Raw genomic sequence first — 19150 nt, 5'->3', positions numbered from 1 at the left:
CAAAGGCTGGCCCTGACCTTAGACGGACACGGGCGGAAATCCAGTCTCCGACGTCCCCAGCAGTGTGGCGGGCGAGTGACGGCCTCGGAGCTCTCCAACAGGCCTCTCCGAGGGTGTCCCTCCAAACTCTCCAGCACAAAACTGCTCTACCATGGGGTCCCCTGGAGTCGGAAGCCCTGGCCTTCAAAAGCCACCCACTGTCCTGACACTGGGCTAGGAAGCAGCTCTCAGACCCGCAGGCTGAGAAGCGGGCTAACGCCGGCCCACACGGACGGCCCCTGTGGGCACAGAACGGGACAGCGGAGCTCAGATCCCCAGCTCCCCGACACGCTCGGGGACCCTCGGCTCCAGCCCAGACCTCATGTGCTCCAAGCCCAAGAGAGGCTCTAAGTCTGCTGAGTAAAACTTGGCACGTGCTCCCCCACGACAACAGGTGTCGGGCCCTTGGCTCCAGGCCGGCCCACGGGTCAGGGCCTCACGGTCAGTGTGGCCGAGCCTCACACTCCCCTCCTCTCTGGATATCTCGCTCCGCTGGCTCCAGGGTGACAGCGACAAGGAGCTGCATCACTCCCAGGCCGGCCACCAGCGCACTGTGTGACCCCAAGGTCACACAGCATGAAAAGGGAAACAGCCAGCTAGGAGTATTTAACAGCCATATTCAGCTCTGAGATTCTGGGATTCTCCAAGTCGGGTTATCCACAAATCAAAGCCATGAAACTTCAAACACACACACAGACCAACTATCCTTCCCAACACACTTCCATCGGAACCTTTAGGCAGCAATCCTGCCCCTGGGATGCATCCCAAGACGTCTAATCCCACGTGCTCTGTTAGCAGCTAACATCTGGGGCCCTTACTCCCCAACAAAGCTTTGGGAAACAAACAGGATTTGCTGAATAAACCACTCTGACTCGCACACACCCTTGCTTTATCTAAGCAAACCTCAGCAAATGCTGACCAACACGGAAGTCCAGACTGGGAGACCCTGCACAGTGAGCACAGGGCGCCACCCACGGGGGCCAAGGTCAGCCTGGCTGCCCCGCACGATCCATGCCAGCTCAGGTGGGGTGCTGCTCTAAGCGCTAGGAGAAGGTCCTAACCCCGCCCGCTCAGCCCAGGCAGCCCTGGGGGCCTCCCTGCTGGCAGTGCACCCCTCAGTGTGAAGTGCCTTTCAAGCCACGAGAGGTCACGTGGCCCCCAAAGGCAGCCAGTGCGGAAGGTCCCTATTTTCTTCGTTTAGTGGCAGGTGCATACGAACATGTCTTCTGATGGACTCCACGCTCAGGGTTCCACCACCACTGCCATCCTCGGCTGCTGGCTCACCAGCATTGGGGACGGCAGGGACCAGCGAGGGACAGGACAGTCACAGGAGCTAAAGTCTCCAAACTGAGCACGCATCAGGAGCACCTGCGGGCTCGCCCGCACGCTGGTGGTTAAGATAGCTCTTATCAAAAAAAGAAAAGTGGGCTTCCCTGGTGGCGCAGTGGTTGAGAGTCCGCCTGCTGATGCAGGGGACACGGGTTCGTGCCCCGGTCCGGGAGGGTCCCACATGCTGCGGAGCGGCTGGGCCCGTGAGCCATGGCCGCTGAGCCTGCGCGTCCGGAGCCTGTGCTCCGCAACGGGAGAGGCCACAGCAGTGAGAGGCACGCGTACCGCAAAAAAAAAAAAAAAAAGAAAAGTGTTAGCAAGGGCGTGGAGGGACTGGAAGCCTTGTGTGTGGCTGGTGGGGCCGTAAAAGTTGGTGCAGCCGCTGTGGAAAATAGTGCAGCAGTTCCTCAAAAAATTAAATATAGAATCCCCATAGGAGCCAGCAATTCCACTTCTGGGTCTGTACCCGAAAGAACTGAGAGCAGGAACTGGAAGACATAAGTGCACAGCCATGTTCAATGCGGTATTATTCACAGTAGTCAAAAGGTGGAACCACCCAAGGGTCCCCTGACAGATGAACGCATCCACAAAATGCGGGCCATCCACACGACGGAACACTACTCAGCCCTAAAAAAGAAGGAAGTACTGACGCCTGCTACATTGTGGATGGACCCTGAGGACATCATGTCCAGTGAAATAAGCCAGACACAAAAAGACAATGTATGATTCCACTCACGTGAGGTCCCTAGAGCAAATTCACAGAAAAAGAAAGCAGATGGTGGGGACCAGGGGCTGCGGGACAGGAGGATGGAGAGGGAGCGTTCAATGGGGCAGAGTTTCCATCTTGCAAGATGAATAAGTTCTAGAGATGGATGGTATCAATGGAGGCACAACAATATGAATGTACTTAATGCCACAGAACTGTACACCTAAAAACAGTTAAAATTTTACGTTATGTATATTTTACACTTAAAAAAACACAGATTGCTGGGCCCCAGTCCCAGAGTCTCGGGCGGGGCCTAAGAATCTGAATTTGTAACAAGTTCCCAGATGATGCTGCGGATCCAGGGGCCACAGTGTGAGAACCACTGTCACAGGGCGACCAGAGGGAAGGAATTCAGGGCCTCACCCAGACCCGTGCCCCTCGTCTAACAAAACGCAGACGTGCACAGATGCTGCCGCCGGACTTCCTGCAGTCGTCAAACGCGGAACGAACGACATTCCAGACGACGACCTTTTCACCGAAATCACATGAAACGGGGCCGCAGACGCCATTTTCAACCTGAATATTCCTTCTCAGGCTCGTGAAACTGTTTCAACCTTTGAAAACTTCTCTAAGCTACACTGTTATTCTGCAGTTAACAAACTGTTCTCAGGAAATGGAAGCAGAAGTTTCCTCATCCTTATCATGGCCATGGCCTCAGAAATGAGCATTCAGCAGCTCCATGGCCAGAGGACGTCAGGAACGCCCCCCAAACGCCAGGAAACAGAGCTGCCCCATCTGTGGTCAGCTCGCCCTGAAAAGTGATCTGTCACCAGCCAGCTTTTGATTGTCCCTAACTCAGGAGCTCAACTGAACAAACTGTGCATGGCCTCAATTTCATCAACTTTAAGGTTTACTTTTCTTTTAATAACCTATTTTATGTAACGTTACAATATCTTGAAATAAAGGGACTTCCCTGGTGGTGCAGTGGTTAAGAATCCGCCTGCCAGTTCAGGGGACACGGGTTCGAGCCCTGGTCTGGGAAGATCCCACATGCCGCGGAGCAACTAATAAGCCCATGCACCACAACTACTGAGCCTGCGCTCTAGAGCCCGTGAGCCAGAACTACTGAGCCCACGAGCCACAACTATTGAAGCCTGCGTGCAGCAACGAAGACCCAACAGAGCCATAAATAAATAAATAAATTTATTTTTTAAAATCCATTTAAAAAAAAACATCTTGAAATAAAGAAAATCTCTCCAACCCAACAATCTATATACATCCGTGTTCATTGTGTGCATTATTCTCCACGTGTATAGTGTTGTGATATGACACAAGCAATTTTCAAATACCAAGCATGTTTCCAAGCTTCTATGACCACGTTTCCTTCAACTTTTCTGTGGAAGCAAAAACCTCCTAAATTGCTAGCCAGTCAGATAATCACTATGAACACTGTTTCACTTCCATCTTATCCTTTTAAATACATGTATTTTTGTTGTGAAATACTTCAAACATACATGAAAGTACAGGAAATATCAGAACCCATGTATCCACCAAGATTTCACTAAAGAGGACATTGTGCCCTATTTTTTGCTGAAAAGAATTTTTAATAAACAAAATGTTACAGATGCACACCATCCTCCCGACCCCTTTTTTCCTATTCCAAAGTAACAACTATCCTAGAGTTGATGGGTACGATTTCCAGGCAGGTCTGTGCACTTTTCTCTACATAAGTGTCCAGAAAGTCCATGCAAACATTGTGTTTCATTATATACAATAAACATACAATTCCTGGGCCCCCCTGGTGGCGCAGTGGTTGGGAGTCCGCCTGCTGATGCAGGGGATATGGGTTCGTGCCCCGGTCCGGGAGGATCCCATATGCCGCGGAGCGGCTGGGCCCGTGAGCCATGGCCGCTGAGCCTGCGCATCCGGAGCCTGTGCTCCGCAACGGGAAAGGCCACAACAGTGAGAGGCCCCCTTACCGCAAAAAAAAAAAACAAAACATACAATTCCTTTCTTTTCTCACTGGCTTTTAAAACCCTTTTATATTGAAACAGAGCATGCTCACGGAGAAGCGAACATCTCAAAACTGTTCAGCTCAATGAATCTACATACAAGGGTAACAGCACCTGGATAAAGGAGGGTACTACCCCTCACGCTCCCTTCTCCCCAAGGGAGAGACTTCTAAAGCCACAGGTTGCCTCTGCCTGATTCTTTATTGACACCATACACGCGGACTCAAACCCTGAGTTCCTCTGTTTCTGACTTCTTCCACTCGTGGTGTGTACAACCCCTCTGCGTGGCTCATGGGGTGCAGACGGTCCATTTTCTTGCTGTGGATCCCGCTGTGTCATCAGCCGGGGCCTATTACTCATTCTGCGGCCACGCAGCATCTGGGCAGCTTCACACGCCGCTGCTACAAACACGCCAGCACCCGCACGTTGGTGGTTGCATGTATGCATTTCTGTTCAGTACATTCCTGAGAGTGAAATGACTGGATCCTGGGGTTTCGTATGTGCAGCTCAGTGAATTCCAGTTCTCCAAGTAACTGAGCCAGTTTACACTCCCAGCAGCAGGGGCTCCAGCTGCCTCCCATGCTGGCCGACACCCACGCTTTTCCGTCCGGTTTTCCTCGCCCTTCTGGTAGGCCCTTGACGCTTGAATACAGTCGCAATTCATCTGCCATTTTACCTTGATTTCTTTCCTTTTACAACACTGTTCCATATTTTCGAAGTTATTAAGACTATTACCTGTAAAGACTGAATAATAACTTAGATATGGAACTAAAAATCATTTAGCCGTTCTCCTACTAACTGCTTTCTGCTCTTAAAAACAGCGTGAAGAATGTCACCGTTCACAAAAGAGTTTGCCCTATTGTTTATTCTATCCTTAGAATCCACTCCTAGAGAATTCCACATTTTTTTCCTGCTCACAGACGCTTCGCGAAAGGCTTCTATCTTCCCACGTGAACCACACTACGTCACCAGCACTGTCTTCAGAAACCCCCCTCGGAGAGTCACTGCGGTCACCTTAGTGATCTGTGCATGTTTCCTGGCAGCATTTAAAAAAAAAAAAAAAAACCACAAAAAACTAAAGTTTCCTAACTGAGGATCAGAATCGCAGCCGCTAAGAAGAATAGCTCCGAACGCGGGGTTTCCCCAGCTCCACCACCGCCCCCCGCAAACGCCTCTTCACCTTTCTCGGCCAGCAAATCCCCCGCCCGCCTGCTCCCCTCTCTCCAGCCACACCAGCTGCCCGGCCGCGCCGTGAACGCAGCACGCCGCTGCCGCCCGGGCGCCTTCACCTGTCGTCTCTTCTGCCAGGGTTCTCCTCCCAGAAATCCACCAGGCCACCTCCTTCCAATCCTGGTGCAAAACTCACTCTCGGTGACGTTTCCTCAGGGACAACGGCCCTGCGCCCTAGCTGCCCCCGCGGCTCTGACGTGCGTCACCGACTCGCTGTGTCCGCCGAGCGCTGTCCACCTCCCACTACGAGAACATCAGCCCCACGAGAGCAGGACTTTCTGTTCACTTTGCTCACAGTCAGTATCCCAGTGATCAAGAACAGTGCCGGGGGGCTTCCCTGGTGGCGCAGTGGTTGAGAGTCCACCTGCCGATGCAGGGGACACGGGTTCGTGCCCCAGTCCGGGAGGATCCCACATGCCTCGGAGCGGCTGGGCCCGTGAGCCATGGCCGCTGAGCCTGCGCGTCGGGAGCCTGTGCTCCGCAACGGGAGAGGCCACAACAGTGAGAGGGGCGCGTACCGCAAAAAAACAAACAAACAAAAAAAGAACAGTGCCTGGCACACAGTGAGTGCTCCATGAGCATTTGTGGACAGAAAGAAGGACTCCAATTCGCAGCAGCAAGAAGGCCTACTGTGTTCTCCCAGGCAGGGTGACAGCCCCACGCCCTCCCCACCCACACAAGTCGCACTCAGGCCTCACCAGTGACAGGAACCGCGCCTCGGTGAGCTGCAGCCAGAAGGACGGCTGTTAACACGCACGGCCACGCGGAGCCCTGGAGCAGTGACATCCTCAAGCAGGCGGTGACATCCTCCCATCCCCCCCCATGGCCTCTCTGCCAGGTTGCAGCTATATCCTTTTATCTCCCCAAAGAATAGAAGGCAAATCCCCTGATTACAGAAAGCTGTAACGTGCCTTGACGGTAACCAACCTACACAGCAAGAGAAGCATGTTTTTCACCTTCCTGCGAAGGTTTAAGTGTTTTCACCTTGAAGCAAAATATAAACTCTCTCTTAAGGTCCCTCCAAGCCCTCTGGTACTCATTAGCTGAGAATTCCCAAACTGAATCCCGTCCAGCCCCCAAAGCTCAATCCAGACACCCCTTCACCAGCGAAGTGCTTCCCGGGCCCCAGCTGGAGTCACTGACCCTCCTACTCTCGTGATTGGCTTGAACGTCCTTGCTGAGCTTTCCTAACCCATCTCATCCACGGGTTTCTCCCACACACCACATAAACCCCTTCAGGGTGCTCTGATTCCCTAATACTGCCTAGCACAGGGGTGGCACACAGCACGTGCACCCGAAAAGTTCTTTATGATGGACAACTGGGTTTCCAAGTGCCACCGAATGACACCAGACCCCTTCCTCACACCATACACAACAACTCATTCCAAATGGATCACAGCCCTAAATGTAAGAGCGAAAACTGCAAAACTCTCAGCAGAAAATATAGGAGTAAATCTTTATGACCTTGGGTTAGGCAAAGCCTTCTTAGGTATGACACCAAAAGCATCAACTGAAGAACAAAATAGATGAATTAAACTTCGTCAAAATTAAAAACTGTTGTTGCTGTAAAAGATACCATGAAGAAAGTAAAAAGACAACCCACAGAAATGGAGAAAACATCTGTAAACCATGTATCTGATAAGGGACCTGGGTCTAAAATACATAAAGAATTCTTATAACTCAAGTTTTTAAAAAAGACAAATTACCTAATTTTAAAGATGGACAAAGGATTTGAATAGACATTCCTCCAAAGGAGACGTACAAAAGGCCAACAAGCACATGAAAAGATGACCAACCACGTGAGATTCCACCCACTGGGATGGATATAATCAAAAAGGCAATAACAAGTGTTGGTGAGGATGTGGAGAAATTGGAACCCTCAAAGTTTGCTGCAAAACAGTCCAGCAGTTCCTCAAAAGGTTAAACATGGGTTACCATGTGACCCAATGATTCCATTCCTAGGTGTACACCCACGAAAAATGAAAAACCCTATGCCCACACAAAGATGTGTATATGAATGCTCACGTCAGCATTAGTCATAACAGCCAAAACATGGAAACAGCCCAAATGTCCGTGGACTGATGAATGGATAAGTACAATGTGAATTATCCATACAACGAAATATTATTCAGCCATAAAGAGAAATGAAGTACTGACCCACGCTACAACATAGATGAACCTTGAAAACACTGTGCTGAGTGAAAGCAGACAGCCACAAAGGACCACAAATTATATGTTTCTATTTATATGAAATTTCCAGAACAGGCAAATCTACAGAGACAGAAAGAGCAGTGGTTGTCTAGGCTGGGGGACGAGGGGGTTGGGGGGAAAGGGGAGCGACTACTACCGGGTACGGGATGATGGCGATGCTCTAAAATCAACGGTGGCCAAGGCTGCATAACTCTTGGAATACAATAAAAACCACTGACCTGTGCCCCTGAGATGGGTGAATTATGTGGTATGTGAGTTATATCTCAATCAAGCTCTTAAAAATGCTTTATGAATTCCTTCTCTTCTTCTCTCTAGTTCTTGTAAATACAAACTAAGTATCCTCCCACCCCAGCACTGCGCCTGGAACACAGCTCGCAATCTTAAAGAAGGTGTCTGCTGAGAAAGGAAAAGACCATCTACCTGTGAAATCCTTTGGTTGGGTTTCAGGCACAAGTAAGAAAATCTGAGCTGGTGATGGTGCCACAGAAACTTCAACTGGCCACACTCAGGACCCTGTGGGCCTCCCGGGGGTGGCCTGAAGCTGCAAGTGAGTCGAAGTGGAAGCAGCCACTGATGCTAAGAAACCAGTCAAGTGCCCCTTAATGAAGTGCTTTTTTCCCCTCTTCTTCCGCTTCCCATGAATTCAAAGGCAGGGAAGAAGACGGCCACCTGGACAGCCATGTGCGGTATCGACCACCACTACAGCAAGAGCCACAACCAGTGTCTGAACCTTCTGGATGCTTATGTAACATCTCTTGAACCCTACAAACAGTCTAAGTAGGTACTGTGACCCCATTTCACAGATGTGAAAACTGGAGGCCCAGCCGGCAGCACTGCCCACCTGGTCAGAGTCAGCCAGGTGACGCGTGGGGCCTGAACTTGCACCAGGTTACCCGATGACACCAGATCCCTGTTGCCTCCTTAACTCACAGGGCCTCATTCGAGGCCCACAACGTGGAGAGGCGCAGGGGCGGGCACACCCCACGCCTGGGCCAGGGGTCAGAGGGTCTCAGCGCAAACCCTGCTGTGAACAAGCCGCTCACCTCTCTGCATTCAGTTTTCTCCTCTCTAAAATGGGGACAATACCATCTACATTACTGGTTGGCTACAAGAATGTTAAATATATGTTTAGACGTGAAGGCATCTAGCACGCAGCTGGTTTTTACAGGACCTGTGCCCAGATGAAACCACACAGCGAATGAACTGCTGGCCTGGGGATGTGGCTCCCTCAAGCACTGGGTCCCCTGACATGTGACTCCCTAAACTCTGCTGGGAATCCCCAGAGCTTTGGGACCTCCGGGGACGTGAACCACTCACGTTCACACAAATGGTGCTTCTCCAGCCAAAAGTGGCTATTCCTTCCGGAGGGAGAGTCGAGGGGCCAAAACACAAAGAAAGGGGAAAATCACTGGTTTGTTTCCTTAGGACGTCACAAGACTGAAGCCCAGTCCCGAAAGGAGTCACCTATCAGATGATTTCCTCTGACTCAACTTGGAGCAAAAGGAACCCGCAGGGCAGCCACGGGACCCCTGCTTCTCCGTGAATCTCACCAAACCTGCTTCTGAAAGGGTTCATTGAGTCTCTCCCTCAAAAAGCCTCTTAGGTCTCTCCTTTCTGGAATGTTTTTATGTGGGGAGGCCCAGGGACTTTTTCCAGAGTTTAAAAAGAATACTACTTTAGCTAACTCGGGAAATCTTGGAATAACTCACAAAGTAGAAGTTCAAAGTTCCAAAAAGAATACTCATCTCTGTTTAACTAAATTCAATCTGGCTTTGGTTTTGTTCCTTTTTTTAAAACCCTCCTCCCAGGCCTGGATGGTTCCGTCTGAAAGTGACTCAGGTTTTCTAGGATCTCTGGACACGAAAGTGAACATGTTCCAGACTATCTGGCGGACTCAGTGTGTCTCGATCCCAGTGGAGACTAAATGGAGGCCTGCGTTCGCAGCCTCATTCAGTCCCTTTAATAAAATTCCGAGCGATCACCCAACAGTACAAGCCAAGTGACATACAATTAAATCCATTTAAACAGATATTTACTGATCCACAGAAGGGGTAACAAGGAGTGAGACAAGGCCCCTGCCTGGGGAGGGGGCAGGGGATGGGATGAACTGGGAGATTGGGATTGATATATATACACTAATATGCATAAAACAGATAACTAATAAGAACCTGCGGTATAAAAAATAAATAAATTAAATTTTTAAAAAAAGGCCCCTGCCTTCCAGCTGCCTGCGAGGTAAACGACCAAGAATGCATTAATCAATCAGAACACGGAACGCCCCAGAAACCGGCATGAACAAATTAGGAACCGTGAAAAATGTCACAGAAGGAAAAATATTGAGTCAGTTTTCCCCCACAATCAAACCTCTGCACTAAGTGGTGGAGACCTAGTTTTCCAGGCAACGAAGACTGGACTCTCCCGTAGTGCCTGTCTGCCCAGAACTCGGAAACCGGTGAACCAGGGTGATCTGAGCATCTCAGACAGATGGGGGAACTCGGCCCGTGGGTCGCAACGCAAGGGACGCGACCTGTTATTTGAGAGCTTTCACGCCCAAGCCAGCTGGAGACAAGCCCCCGGCGCCGCCCCGCTCCCCGGACTGAACTCGGAGGCTCAGCAGACGGGGTGCAGGGCTGAGGCCCAAGCTCGCACCCTCACCGCGGCCCGGCGCCGCCGCTCCCTTTCTGAAGAGGGAACGCAGCGCCTCACGAGGGTCTCGGGTGCTCCTTACGAGCACGGGCTCACAGGGCCACCTCTCCCCTCAGAAAAGCCCTCTGAGGACAGAAGGGTCTCCGTCCGGGAGGCACTGGCTAAAGCGGTCAGGAGCGAACCCTCCAGACGGGGTCCTGAAAGGGGTCCGCGGGGCAGCCCTCCCACCGGGGGCCGGAGCCGCGCACAGGACGGCACTCCAGCTCCACCATCCACTAGCTGTAGGTGCCGGGCAAGTTACGGCCTCTGCGTGCCTCAGTTTCCCCATCTGTAAAGTAGGGGTGGGGAGACGCCTCGCCTCGTAGCATTACTGAGAGGATTAAGTTGCTTTACACGTCAGGCAGAGGAAGAGCCTCTGGCACACAGCAGGTGCTCTGAGAGGCTTAGTCATCACAGCTACCACACAAGGCTGCCGCTCTGCAAAGAACGCCCAAAACAACTCCCTCCCAGCAAGGGGGCAGAGGATGGGATACTCTGTACGCCCAGCAGAGACCCTCTCAGGGGAAACAGGCCCCTTCCACGGGGCAGAGGCAAACTATAACCTCTTGCAGAAACTCCCACAAGACTCCCTACTTCACCGTCCATCCTAAGAAGGACGCCCGGTGTGCAGAAGCCATCACGAGATAAAGACCCGCACACGTACAGACCGTCCTCGGGTCCTGAGGGCTGATAACGCAATTTCAAATCTCCCTTTCGTTCAAAACCCCAGCAGTGAGTGGCCAGTTCTTGGAAAACCCCTCCACCCCCAGCCTGGACTGGAACTTCTCCGGAGCTGGGAGGTGAAATTACTGTTCAAAAGATAATTAACTGTGCCAAGTCAGGAGTATCACCTGACTCTCTGTCTCAGCAGATGGCCTCTGCCAAAGAGTCACGTACTTTCAACAGCAGGTGACTTTCCCAGACATCCCTCCCGCTGCCACACAGATGCCAGTGGCCCTGGGGTCTCGGTCCTCCTTCCTGCTGGTCCCAGGGGCCACTGGAACACCTGGACTCGCCAGCGGGTCGGGCCAGCACCAATAATACCCAGACACAGACATCGGAAACAGCGGAGCCAGGGATCTCCTGCTGATGCACAGTGAGATTAGGAGTGGATGTCAATTCAACAAAACATGCATTTCATTATAAATACATCTCCAATATTAACTCGAGAGCAAAAACTAAGGGAGACCAAAACGCCCACAAACCTGTTTTAAAATGAGATCCCTAGCACCCACCTTTGCTTGTCAAACTGTGTTGTTAGCAAGTGCATTTAATGTCTCAGGATCTGGGACACACTGGGTTTTCCCCCAACACTTTCTACTGTGAAACACACACACACACACACACACACACACACACACACACACACACACACACACACACACACACACACACACACACACACACACACACACACACACACACACACACACACACACACACACACACACACACACACACACACACGTATAAAATGTCTATGGACAGTTTAACAAAACTATGTATCAAACACATGTGGAACCACTATCCAGGTCAAAAATTAAAAGATGGCTGGGATCTTGGAAGCCCCCATGACCTGTACCTCGCAGACCCTCCTTTCTCTTATCAGAGGCGACCACAGCCCCATTTCCATGCCATTTCACCTGCTCTTCATTTATACTTTCATCACCTGCGTAAACAGAGTCTAATTCTAACCCACACAGCAGAGTCTAATTCTGCATGGCTTTGAACTTAATATAAAGAGGAGTCTCGAGCTTCCCTGGTGGCACAGTGGTTAAGAATCCGCCTGCCAATGCAGGGGACATGGGTTCGAGCCCTGGTCTGGGAAGATCCCACATGCCGCAGAGCAACTAAGCCCATGCACCAGAGCTACTGAAGCCCGTGCACCTAGAGCCCATGCTCCACAACAAGAGAAGCCACTGCAAAGAGAAGAGTAGCCCCCGCTCGCCGCAATTAGAGAAAGCCCGCGTGCAGCAATGAAGACCCAGCGCAGCCAAAAATAAATAAATTAAATAAATTAAAAAAAAAGAAAAAAGAGGAGTCTCATGGTATGTATTTTCTCTGGCTTCTTTCAACATCCTCAGTGGAGGGTGCTGGGACTCAGTACTTGTATTTGCAGAAGGCCACTTAACAGGACATGGCAGAGACCATGTAAGGACGTCTCCCTAGCTCTCAAAGCCTAACAACTGGGCCTACTAAAACTGCGATTCAACACGCACAGCTGACAGCAGCGGTCGCCTCTAGGTTGGGGAACTAGTTTAGCAGGACAGAAACTTTGTTTACCAAGTGCAAAGCATCAGGACATTTTTTTTATATTGATTTAACGTTAAGGATCAAATTTTACACGTTAGCACTTTAAAAGCACAAACGTGGGCTTCCCTGGTGGCGCAGTGGTTGAGAGTCCGCCTGCCGACGCAGGGGACACGGGTTCGTGCCCCGGTCCGGGAAGATCCCACATGCCGCGGAGCGGCTGGGCCCGTGAACCACGGCCGCTGAGCCTGAGTGTCCGGAGCCTGTGCTCCGCAACGGGAGAGGCCACAACGGTGAGAGGCCCGCGTACCGCAAAAAAAAAAAACAAAACAAAAGCACAAACGTACATTCCTTGATTCATTATTACAGAGACATCAAATAGAGAATTATGAAAACTTCTTAGTAGTGTAGAATAACGCTAAGTGAAACGAACAGACTACCAAACCAAACGTAAACACACCCTGAGGTTAACTGTGTCAAACGCATATGCACAGGAAAAAAGGAAACATACTAAAAGCAGCTGCTGCGAGCTCCCGGGTGAGCTCCCTTTTACAAGACGTTTGTATTTGCAGTTATCTTACTCGTACAGCAACATTCTCCCCGAAGTGCCAAATCACATACCACCTGAAGCTTTACTGGTCTGCTTACAGTTCACTCATAAGACTTGTAGGAGAGAACTTCACTGGCACAAATCAGGTTAAAGACTCTCGGAAAATCATGTAAATGTACATCTCAGAGATGTCTCCAGTCCCTACCAAGCTTCCCTGGGATTCATCAGTCGTGCAATTTCACTTTCCTTTTGCTTAGCACACATACTCTAAATTGGGTAAGAGTGCTGAAGGACCCCCCCTGCCCCCACCAACATGCCTATCCACACACCCCAAGGACACGTGTGTCCTCCTACAACCTGGCCAGCAGGAGAGAGAGCCAAGTGTGGCCTCAGCTTCCCCTAGAGCTCAACTCACAGGTCATGTCTGGAGCCCTCCTGTGCCCGCCTGTCCCACGTGAGGTTTTAATACTGGTACCTTCACCAAGAACGTCTACCCCAAGTCTGGCTATGACTTCTTAATGATTCTACAACAAAAACGTTCAAAGGATGAAAGCGCTACAGTTCTTCAGAGGGTAACGTGCGTGGTCAAGGGTCGAGCTCTTCGAATTCCCGAGGGTCCGGGCCGCCTGTCTGCTCACTTGCCCCAGGTTCTAACCACCAGGGCAGCTCCTCTTAACACGCACTGCGGGCCACAGAAGGCGGCTCACATCTCTCCAGCATCTCACCACTCCAGCCCCGCCCCGTCACCCCAGCACACTGCAGGCCAGACATCTCTTTTTCTGGTGCATTTTTCTTAGGAAGGAAAAAATAAACCAAAGCAGAATTCCCCAACCCGGAACATATCACTTTCTTGCTAACCACAAATTCTGGCAAAATGTGTTCTATGTAATAGTGATTCAGTTCCTCTTTCTTCAAATGGACACCTTTTACCTTGCAAATTGTGTGTGTGTGTGTGTGTGTGTGAAAGGGAGAAAGAGACGGATTTCAAGACCATTAACACCGATTTAAATAATATCCACATAGCTACCATTGTTACCAAACTAAAATGTGATACTATCCTAAAAAACACTTACAATAAAAATGTCATTCTAGGGACTTCCCTGGTGGTCCAGTGGTTAGGACTCTGAGCTTCCACTGCAGGAGGCCCAGGTTCGATCCCTGGTCGGGGGAACTAAGGTCCCGCATGTCACGGGGGGGGAAAAAAACTGTAATTCTTTTCAGAGCCCTTTCCACAAAGCAGATACTATTCTAGACACTGGGATGTAAAGAAAAATAATGGTTTCTGCCGGTCAGGAGTTGACAACGGAAATGTGTGTAACGGAGGGAGAGGAATGGACAGGAAGGTTTTTTGCCCCAATGCAGATGGTACTTTAAGGGTATAATTTAATCCGTCAAATGCACACATCTCAAGTGACAGCTCATGACTTGCCTAACAGATGTGTACAGGCAGGGCAGCAGCAGCGAGGGCGGTGGCGGGCGCACAGGGGGCGTGGAAACCGCGCAGGCGTGCAGAGAGGGCGGCGGCCGGTCACGGAGGCGCTTGGAGGATGAGCAGAGTTCAGGCCTGACCCCACAGAAAGCCAGGAGGCAGCCAGAGGTTTGGGAAGACAAACAGCTCAGAGCTTCCTAACCGAATGGGATGTATGGAGTACCATCCAATGAGGCGCTCCAACGGAAGTGAAGATGATTCTCCCTTATCCTAAAAACCAAGTTTAGGGGACTTGCCCGGCGGTCCAGTGGTTAGGACGAGGCACTTTCACTGCCAAGGGCTCGGGTTCAATCCCTGGTCAGGGAACAAAGATCCCCCAAACCACACAGAGTGGCCAATAAATAAATAAATCAATAAATAAAAACCAAGTTTAGGTCTGCAGGGTTGTAGGAAAGCAGGGCTGGGATACACAGTGGTAATCTGTCTATATTTTTTTATCAGTGTATGATGCAATCGCAAAAATCAGATTAGACAATCAAGCACATATCATACTCATTCTTTGTCACTCTAAGGCACAATCATTGAGCTTTGTAACCTCTAAACAAGCCGTGAAATAAACTCTCATCCTGCATAGTCAGAAAGCAGAGTGTTCCAGGCAGATATTTTGATAGTTAATGGTTTTAATATAAAACCCACCACAGGTTTATGTCCAAAATACAAAAAGAACTGCTAAAAATCAAAGAAAAAAGACAATCCCTTAAGAAAATGGGCAAAAAATAAGAACAATTGGTTCAGAAGGCCATACAAGGTCAAAGTATTACAAGAAACTAAACCTCACTGATAATCAAAGAAATAGAAATTAAAACAAAAATAAAACACGTTCTTAATTTCTCTAATGCTGAAGGGAGTATTTTAAAAAATGGTATGAAATGGTGATGAGGTTATGGGGAAAAGATGCACTGCTGTTACAGGTATAAATTGGTAATAGCCACCAGAGAGGATAATTTGTAAGGATTTGTTAAAACAAAAAATATGCAATCCTATGACCCAGCAATTCCACTCCTTAGGGGTATCTAAGGCAGAATAATGGCCCCTAAAGGTACTCGCATCCTAATCCCTGGAACCTGTGAATCTGTTGGATTACACAGTAAAGGGGAATTAAAGGTGTAGATGAAGTTTAGGTTGCTAATGAGCTGACTGTGAAAGGAGGGCAAGGATGTGGATTAGCAGGTGGGCCCAATGTAATGCTGGGGTCCTTAAAAGTGGAAGAAGTGAACAAAAGAAAGAGAATCAGAGAGATGACGGGACAAGAAAGGTGTGGCCCATGGTATCTGGAGCAAGGAGACCCTCTGGCAAGGAATGCAGAAGGCATCTGGGAGCTGGAAAAAGCCAAGAAACGGCTTCTCCCCAGGGCCTCCAGAGGGAACGCAGCCCTGTCCACAGTTGGATTTTAGCCCAGAGAAACCTGTTTGGGGCTACTGACCTCCAGAACTGTAAGATGATAAATTTTTGCTGTTTAAGCCTCTATGTTTGTGGTAATTTGTTACAGCAGCAGTAGACAACTAATACACTACGCTAGGGAAACACGGGCACAAGCGCACAAGCACACAAGGAGGTGTACGTTGTCTGAGTACACGTATGTATAAGACATAAAAATAGAGATGAGAGGATGCATCCCAAACTGGTAAGAGGAGGTGACTGCAAATGGGGTGAGACTTTAATCTATAATGTTCTGTGTGTTTGTCCATGTATTGCATAATTGAAAGTTAAATTTGTCAGGAGGGAGTTATCATTTACAGCTTAAGCTTCCAGGGATTAGAATATAATATAAAAGACCCTTAAGGCTGAAAACCGCAGTGAACACAATTTTTTCTGACAATCCCAAAGCTACTACAAAGACCTAGACCCCCGTGATCCCCACAATTAACATTAACGGGGGGCTCTGGCTGTGTGGACGGAACACCAGAGAAGGGGAAATTCGCTGTATACCCATAAGCCACTGCTTCTTCAACAGTCAAAAAGAAACCTTTGCTAAAGCATGAGAGATACATATATCACCTCTGGACAAAATTCATTCTCAAAGACTTGTGTTTTCTGACTCCAGCCCCTCCAAACACCACCCACACACACCACGACATGCCCCCTTAACACTGCCCACTGTGGACAAGTCACTTGCCTCTAGGTTGTGGGTTTTCTGGGGCTTTTTTTTCCTCTACCATTTCACCTGCCATCCAGGATGGCTAAAAAAATCACCAGGGCCCCACGGAAGGCCCGCTGCCAGTCTCGGAGAACTGTGGTAGATGACACCACAATAGCAGCCAGTGGGTGTGCCCTGCAGGAAACAGGGCTGTCCCTGTGCCTGCAAAGAGACCCCTGAGTAACCATCATGTCCAGGAACTCTGAGCTGCTTTACAATCCTCGGGGGAAGAACCATTCCTACCCAAACACTAGGAGCCCAGCGTGCGGCCCTGGTACAGGAGGGCCGACTGGCCCACCTGGGCTCGAACGTGTGACCTCATGAACACAGTGTTCTAACCAGGAGCAAGATCTTCTCCTTACACAGCTCCATGAGAAAGGAAAAGTAACTAAAGACCACTGTGGGTGGCGGGGTGGGGACTGCTCCCTAGACGCAGACTCACCAAGGGACTTCATGCCAATGAGGCCAATCCGGTGCAACGCCACCCCTGACCCCAGGAGCTTCACTCCACTTCTGCCTCTTTTTCTCCCTAATGAATCCAGTGTCTAGCAGCCCTCCAGAACGCTAAGCATGGCCTCCTCAGGGACACCTCGCCAGACGGCCCAGCCGGAGCTTCCAACCTTGGGCCCCCGCCACCCCCCAAGAAGCAGCAGTAACTCACACCAACACCCACCTTCATCTATCCTCCAGTTAGAGGACTAGAGGGGGTACCATTTTAAACAGGGACATCCTAGAAAACGCAAGCCTCACGCTCATCTGCTAAGAAAAGCACTTAGGGAGAAACACGAAGGGCTGGCGTTCGAGAACACGAAAGTCCTGAGCTGCAGGAGTTCTTGCCAAGGCCCGGCAGGTCCAGGGACTGCGCCCCACGCGGCGGGCAGGCCGGCAAGCAGGAAGCGCGGGGCGGGCGGGCCCTGCGGCCCCCAGGGACCCGGACAGTCCCGGGGAGACGCGGGCAGAAGCGCGCGGCGAGGCGCAAACCCGGACAGGTGCTCCGGTTCTGGGCCGCGCGGCCACGCGCCGTCCTGGGCGTGGACGCGGGAATGGGAGGGGGGACCCGGCGGGGCGCGGGGCGCCCGCCGACAGGAAGAGTACCGAAGGCCTCAGGGTCTCGGGGGGCGCTGGCCAGAGCAGCGCGGGGCCTCGTGGGTGCCTGCCATACCTGCCGCCGGCGGGTCCGCCTCCTCGTCCGCCTCCGGCTCAGCCGCTGCAGCTGCTGGCGCCGCGGGTAGCGGGTCCATCGCGCCGCCAGTCATGTGAGAGCGCGCCACGTGACTTCCTCCGCACCCGCCTGGGCTCTGCCTGGCCTCGCCCCGCCCACACCCGGGCCTACCACGCCCACTCCCAGCTTATCCCCGCCCGCCCGGGCCTGCCACGCCCACGCCCGACCTCGCCATGCCCACTCCCATCCTCGCCTCGCCTCGCCTCGCCCCGCCCCGTCCCGCCCTGGCCACGCTGCCCCGGGTAGGGCACGTGGCGCGGTCCGGGCGCGCGCTCAGCCCTCCCGCGTCCGCCGCTCCAGCCCGCCGGTTCGCTGCCGGCACCCTCGCCCACTCGTTCAGCCCCCACCTGCCCTCACTCAGGCACCCACTCAGTCATTCATTCATTTATTCACACGCGCACCCTCTCGTCCGCCCACTCGTTCACCCGCTCATTCATTCACCCACTAGCTCATTCGCTCATTTACCCACCTTGTCATCCAGTCGTTCGTTCACTTACCACCCTCTTACTCACTGGCTCACTCACTCAGGTCTCCTGACTGTCGCCTGGAGGCCAGGCGGGCCCTGTGCTGGGTGCTGAGGATACAAAGATGCATTTGGTACCTTCCCCCGTCTGGCGGACAGACGGGCGACCCGAATGGATCCAGTGTCCTGACTTCCAAAACAAGGCTGTGGGAGCGCCGCACAAGAGGGTTCCCCCGGCCCTGCTGGGGTGAAGGGATCCCAGGATGAGTAGAGCCTGAGCTGAGGCTGGAGGAGTGAGGAATTCAGCAGAAGGAGGGAGTGGGTCCCCGCAGGCACGAAGACCCTGAGGCATCACGCAGCTGCAGACGCTGTGGTCTTCCTGAGGCTAACAGTGGGAGCAGAAGCGGAAGCTGGAGCGATTGGTAGGGCTCCATTAGGGAGGGCCTGGTTTCAAAAGTAAGGACCTCGGGCCTCCTAAAACTGGGACACCTATAAAAACACCCAGGGAGTTGGTAACAGCGATCAAGAGCCCAGGGTCCCTGTCAGGGTCCTAGGAAGGGCCCCAGTCTCCCCAGGGGGTTAGTTCTCCTTGCTATAGCTACCGGACCTCTTTGTGGGCTGGCACCAACAACAATCCTCTGCCGCAGCACAACTGAGGAAGCGGTTTACCTCTGCCACAGGTGGGCATACAGCAGCTTTCCCAAGCCACAGTGGGATGCTGTTTCCTCCTGCCACCATGGGCTTCCTTTAGGCTGTTTTTGCATCGAATGCTGTGCTCGGCACTTTCTCCCCTCCCAAGACTGGGGCACACACATTCCCCCACCACC

At 51.5% G+C, this 19150-nt stretch overlaps 1 protein-coding gene across 1 annotated transcript in view; it reads right to left on the bottom strand.

The window, feature by feature from the left end:
* SNX8 (sorting nexin 8) overlaps nucleotides 1-17920 on the bottom strand; it is a 40782-nt gene extending 22862 nt beyond the window's left edge. Inside the window, exon 1 of the mRNA XM_081255716.1 lies at nucleotides 17801-17920. Coding sequence (XP_081111842.1) covers nucleotides 17801-17894 — 94 coding nt within the window. The 5' untranslated portion in view covers nucleotides 17895-17920. The remainder of the gene's footprint in view (nucleotides 1-17800) is intronic.
* Between the last annotated feature and the right edge of the window lie 1230 nt (nucleotides 17921-19150).

This window comes from Mesoplodon bidens (assembly GCF_964165515.1).
Source record: "Mesoplodon bidens genome assembly, chromosome: 15".
Classification (NCBI taxonomy): domain Eukaryota; kingdom Metazoa; phylum Chordata; class Mammalia; order Artiodactyla; family Ziphiidae; genus Mesoplodon; species Mesoplodon bidens.
Note: the sequence above shows the minus strand (reverse complement) of the source record. Positions and strands in the feature narration are given on the sequence as shown.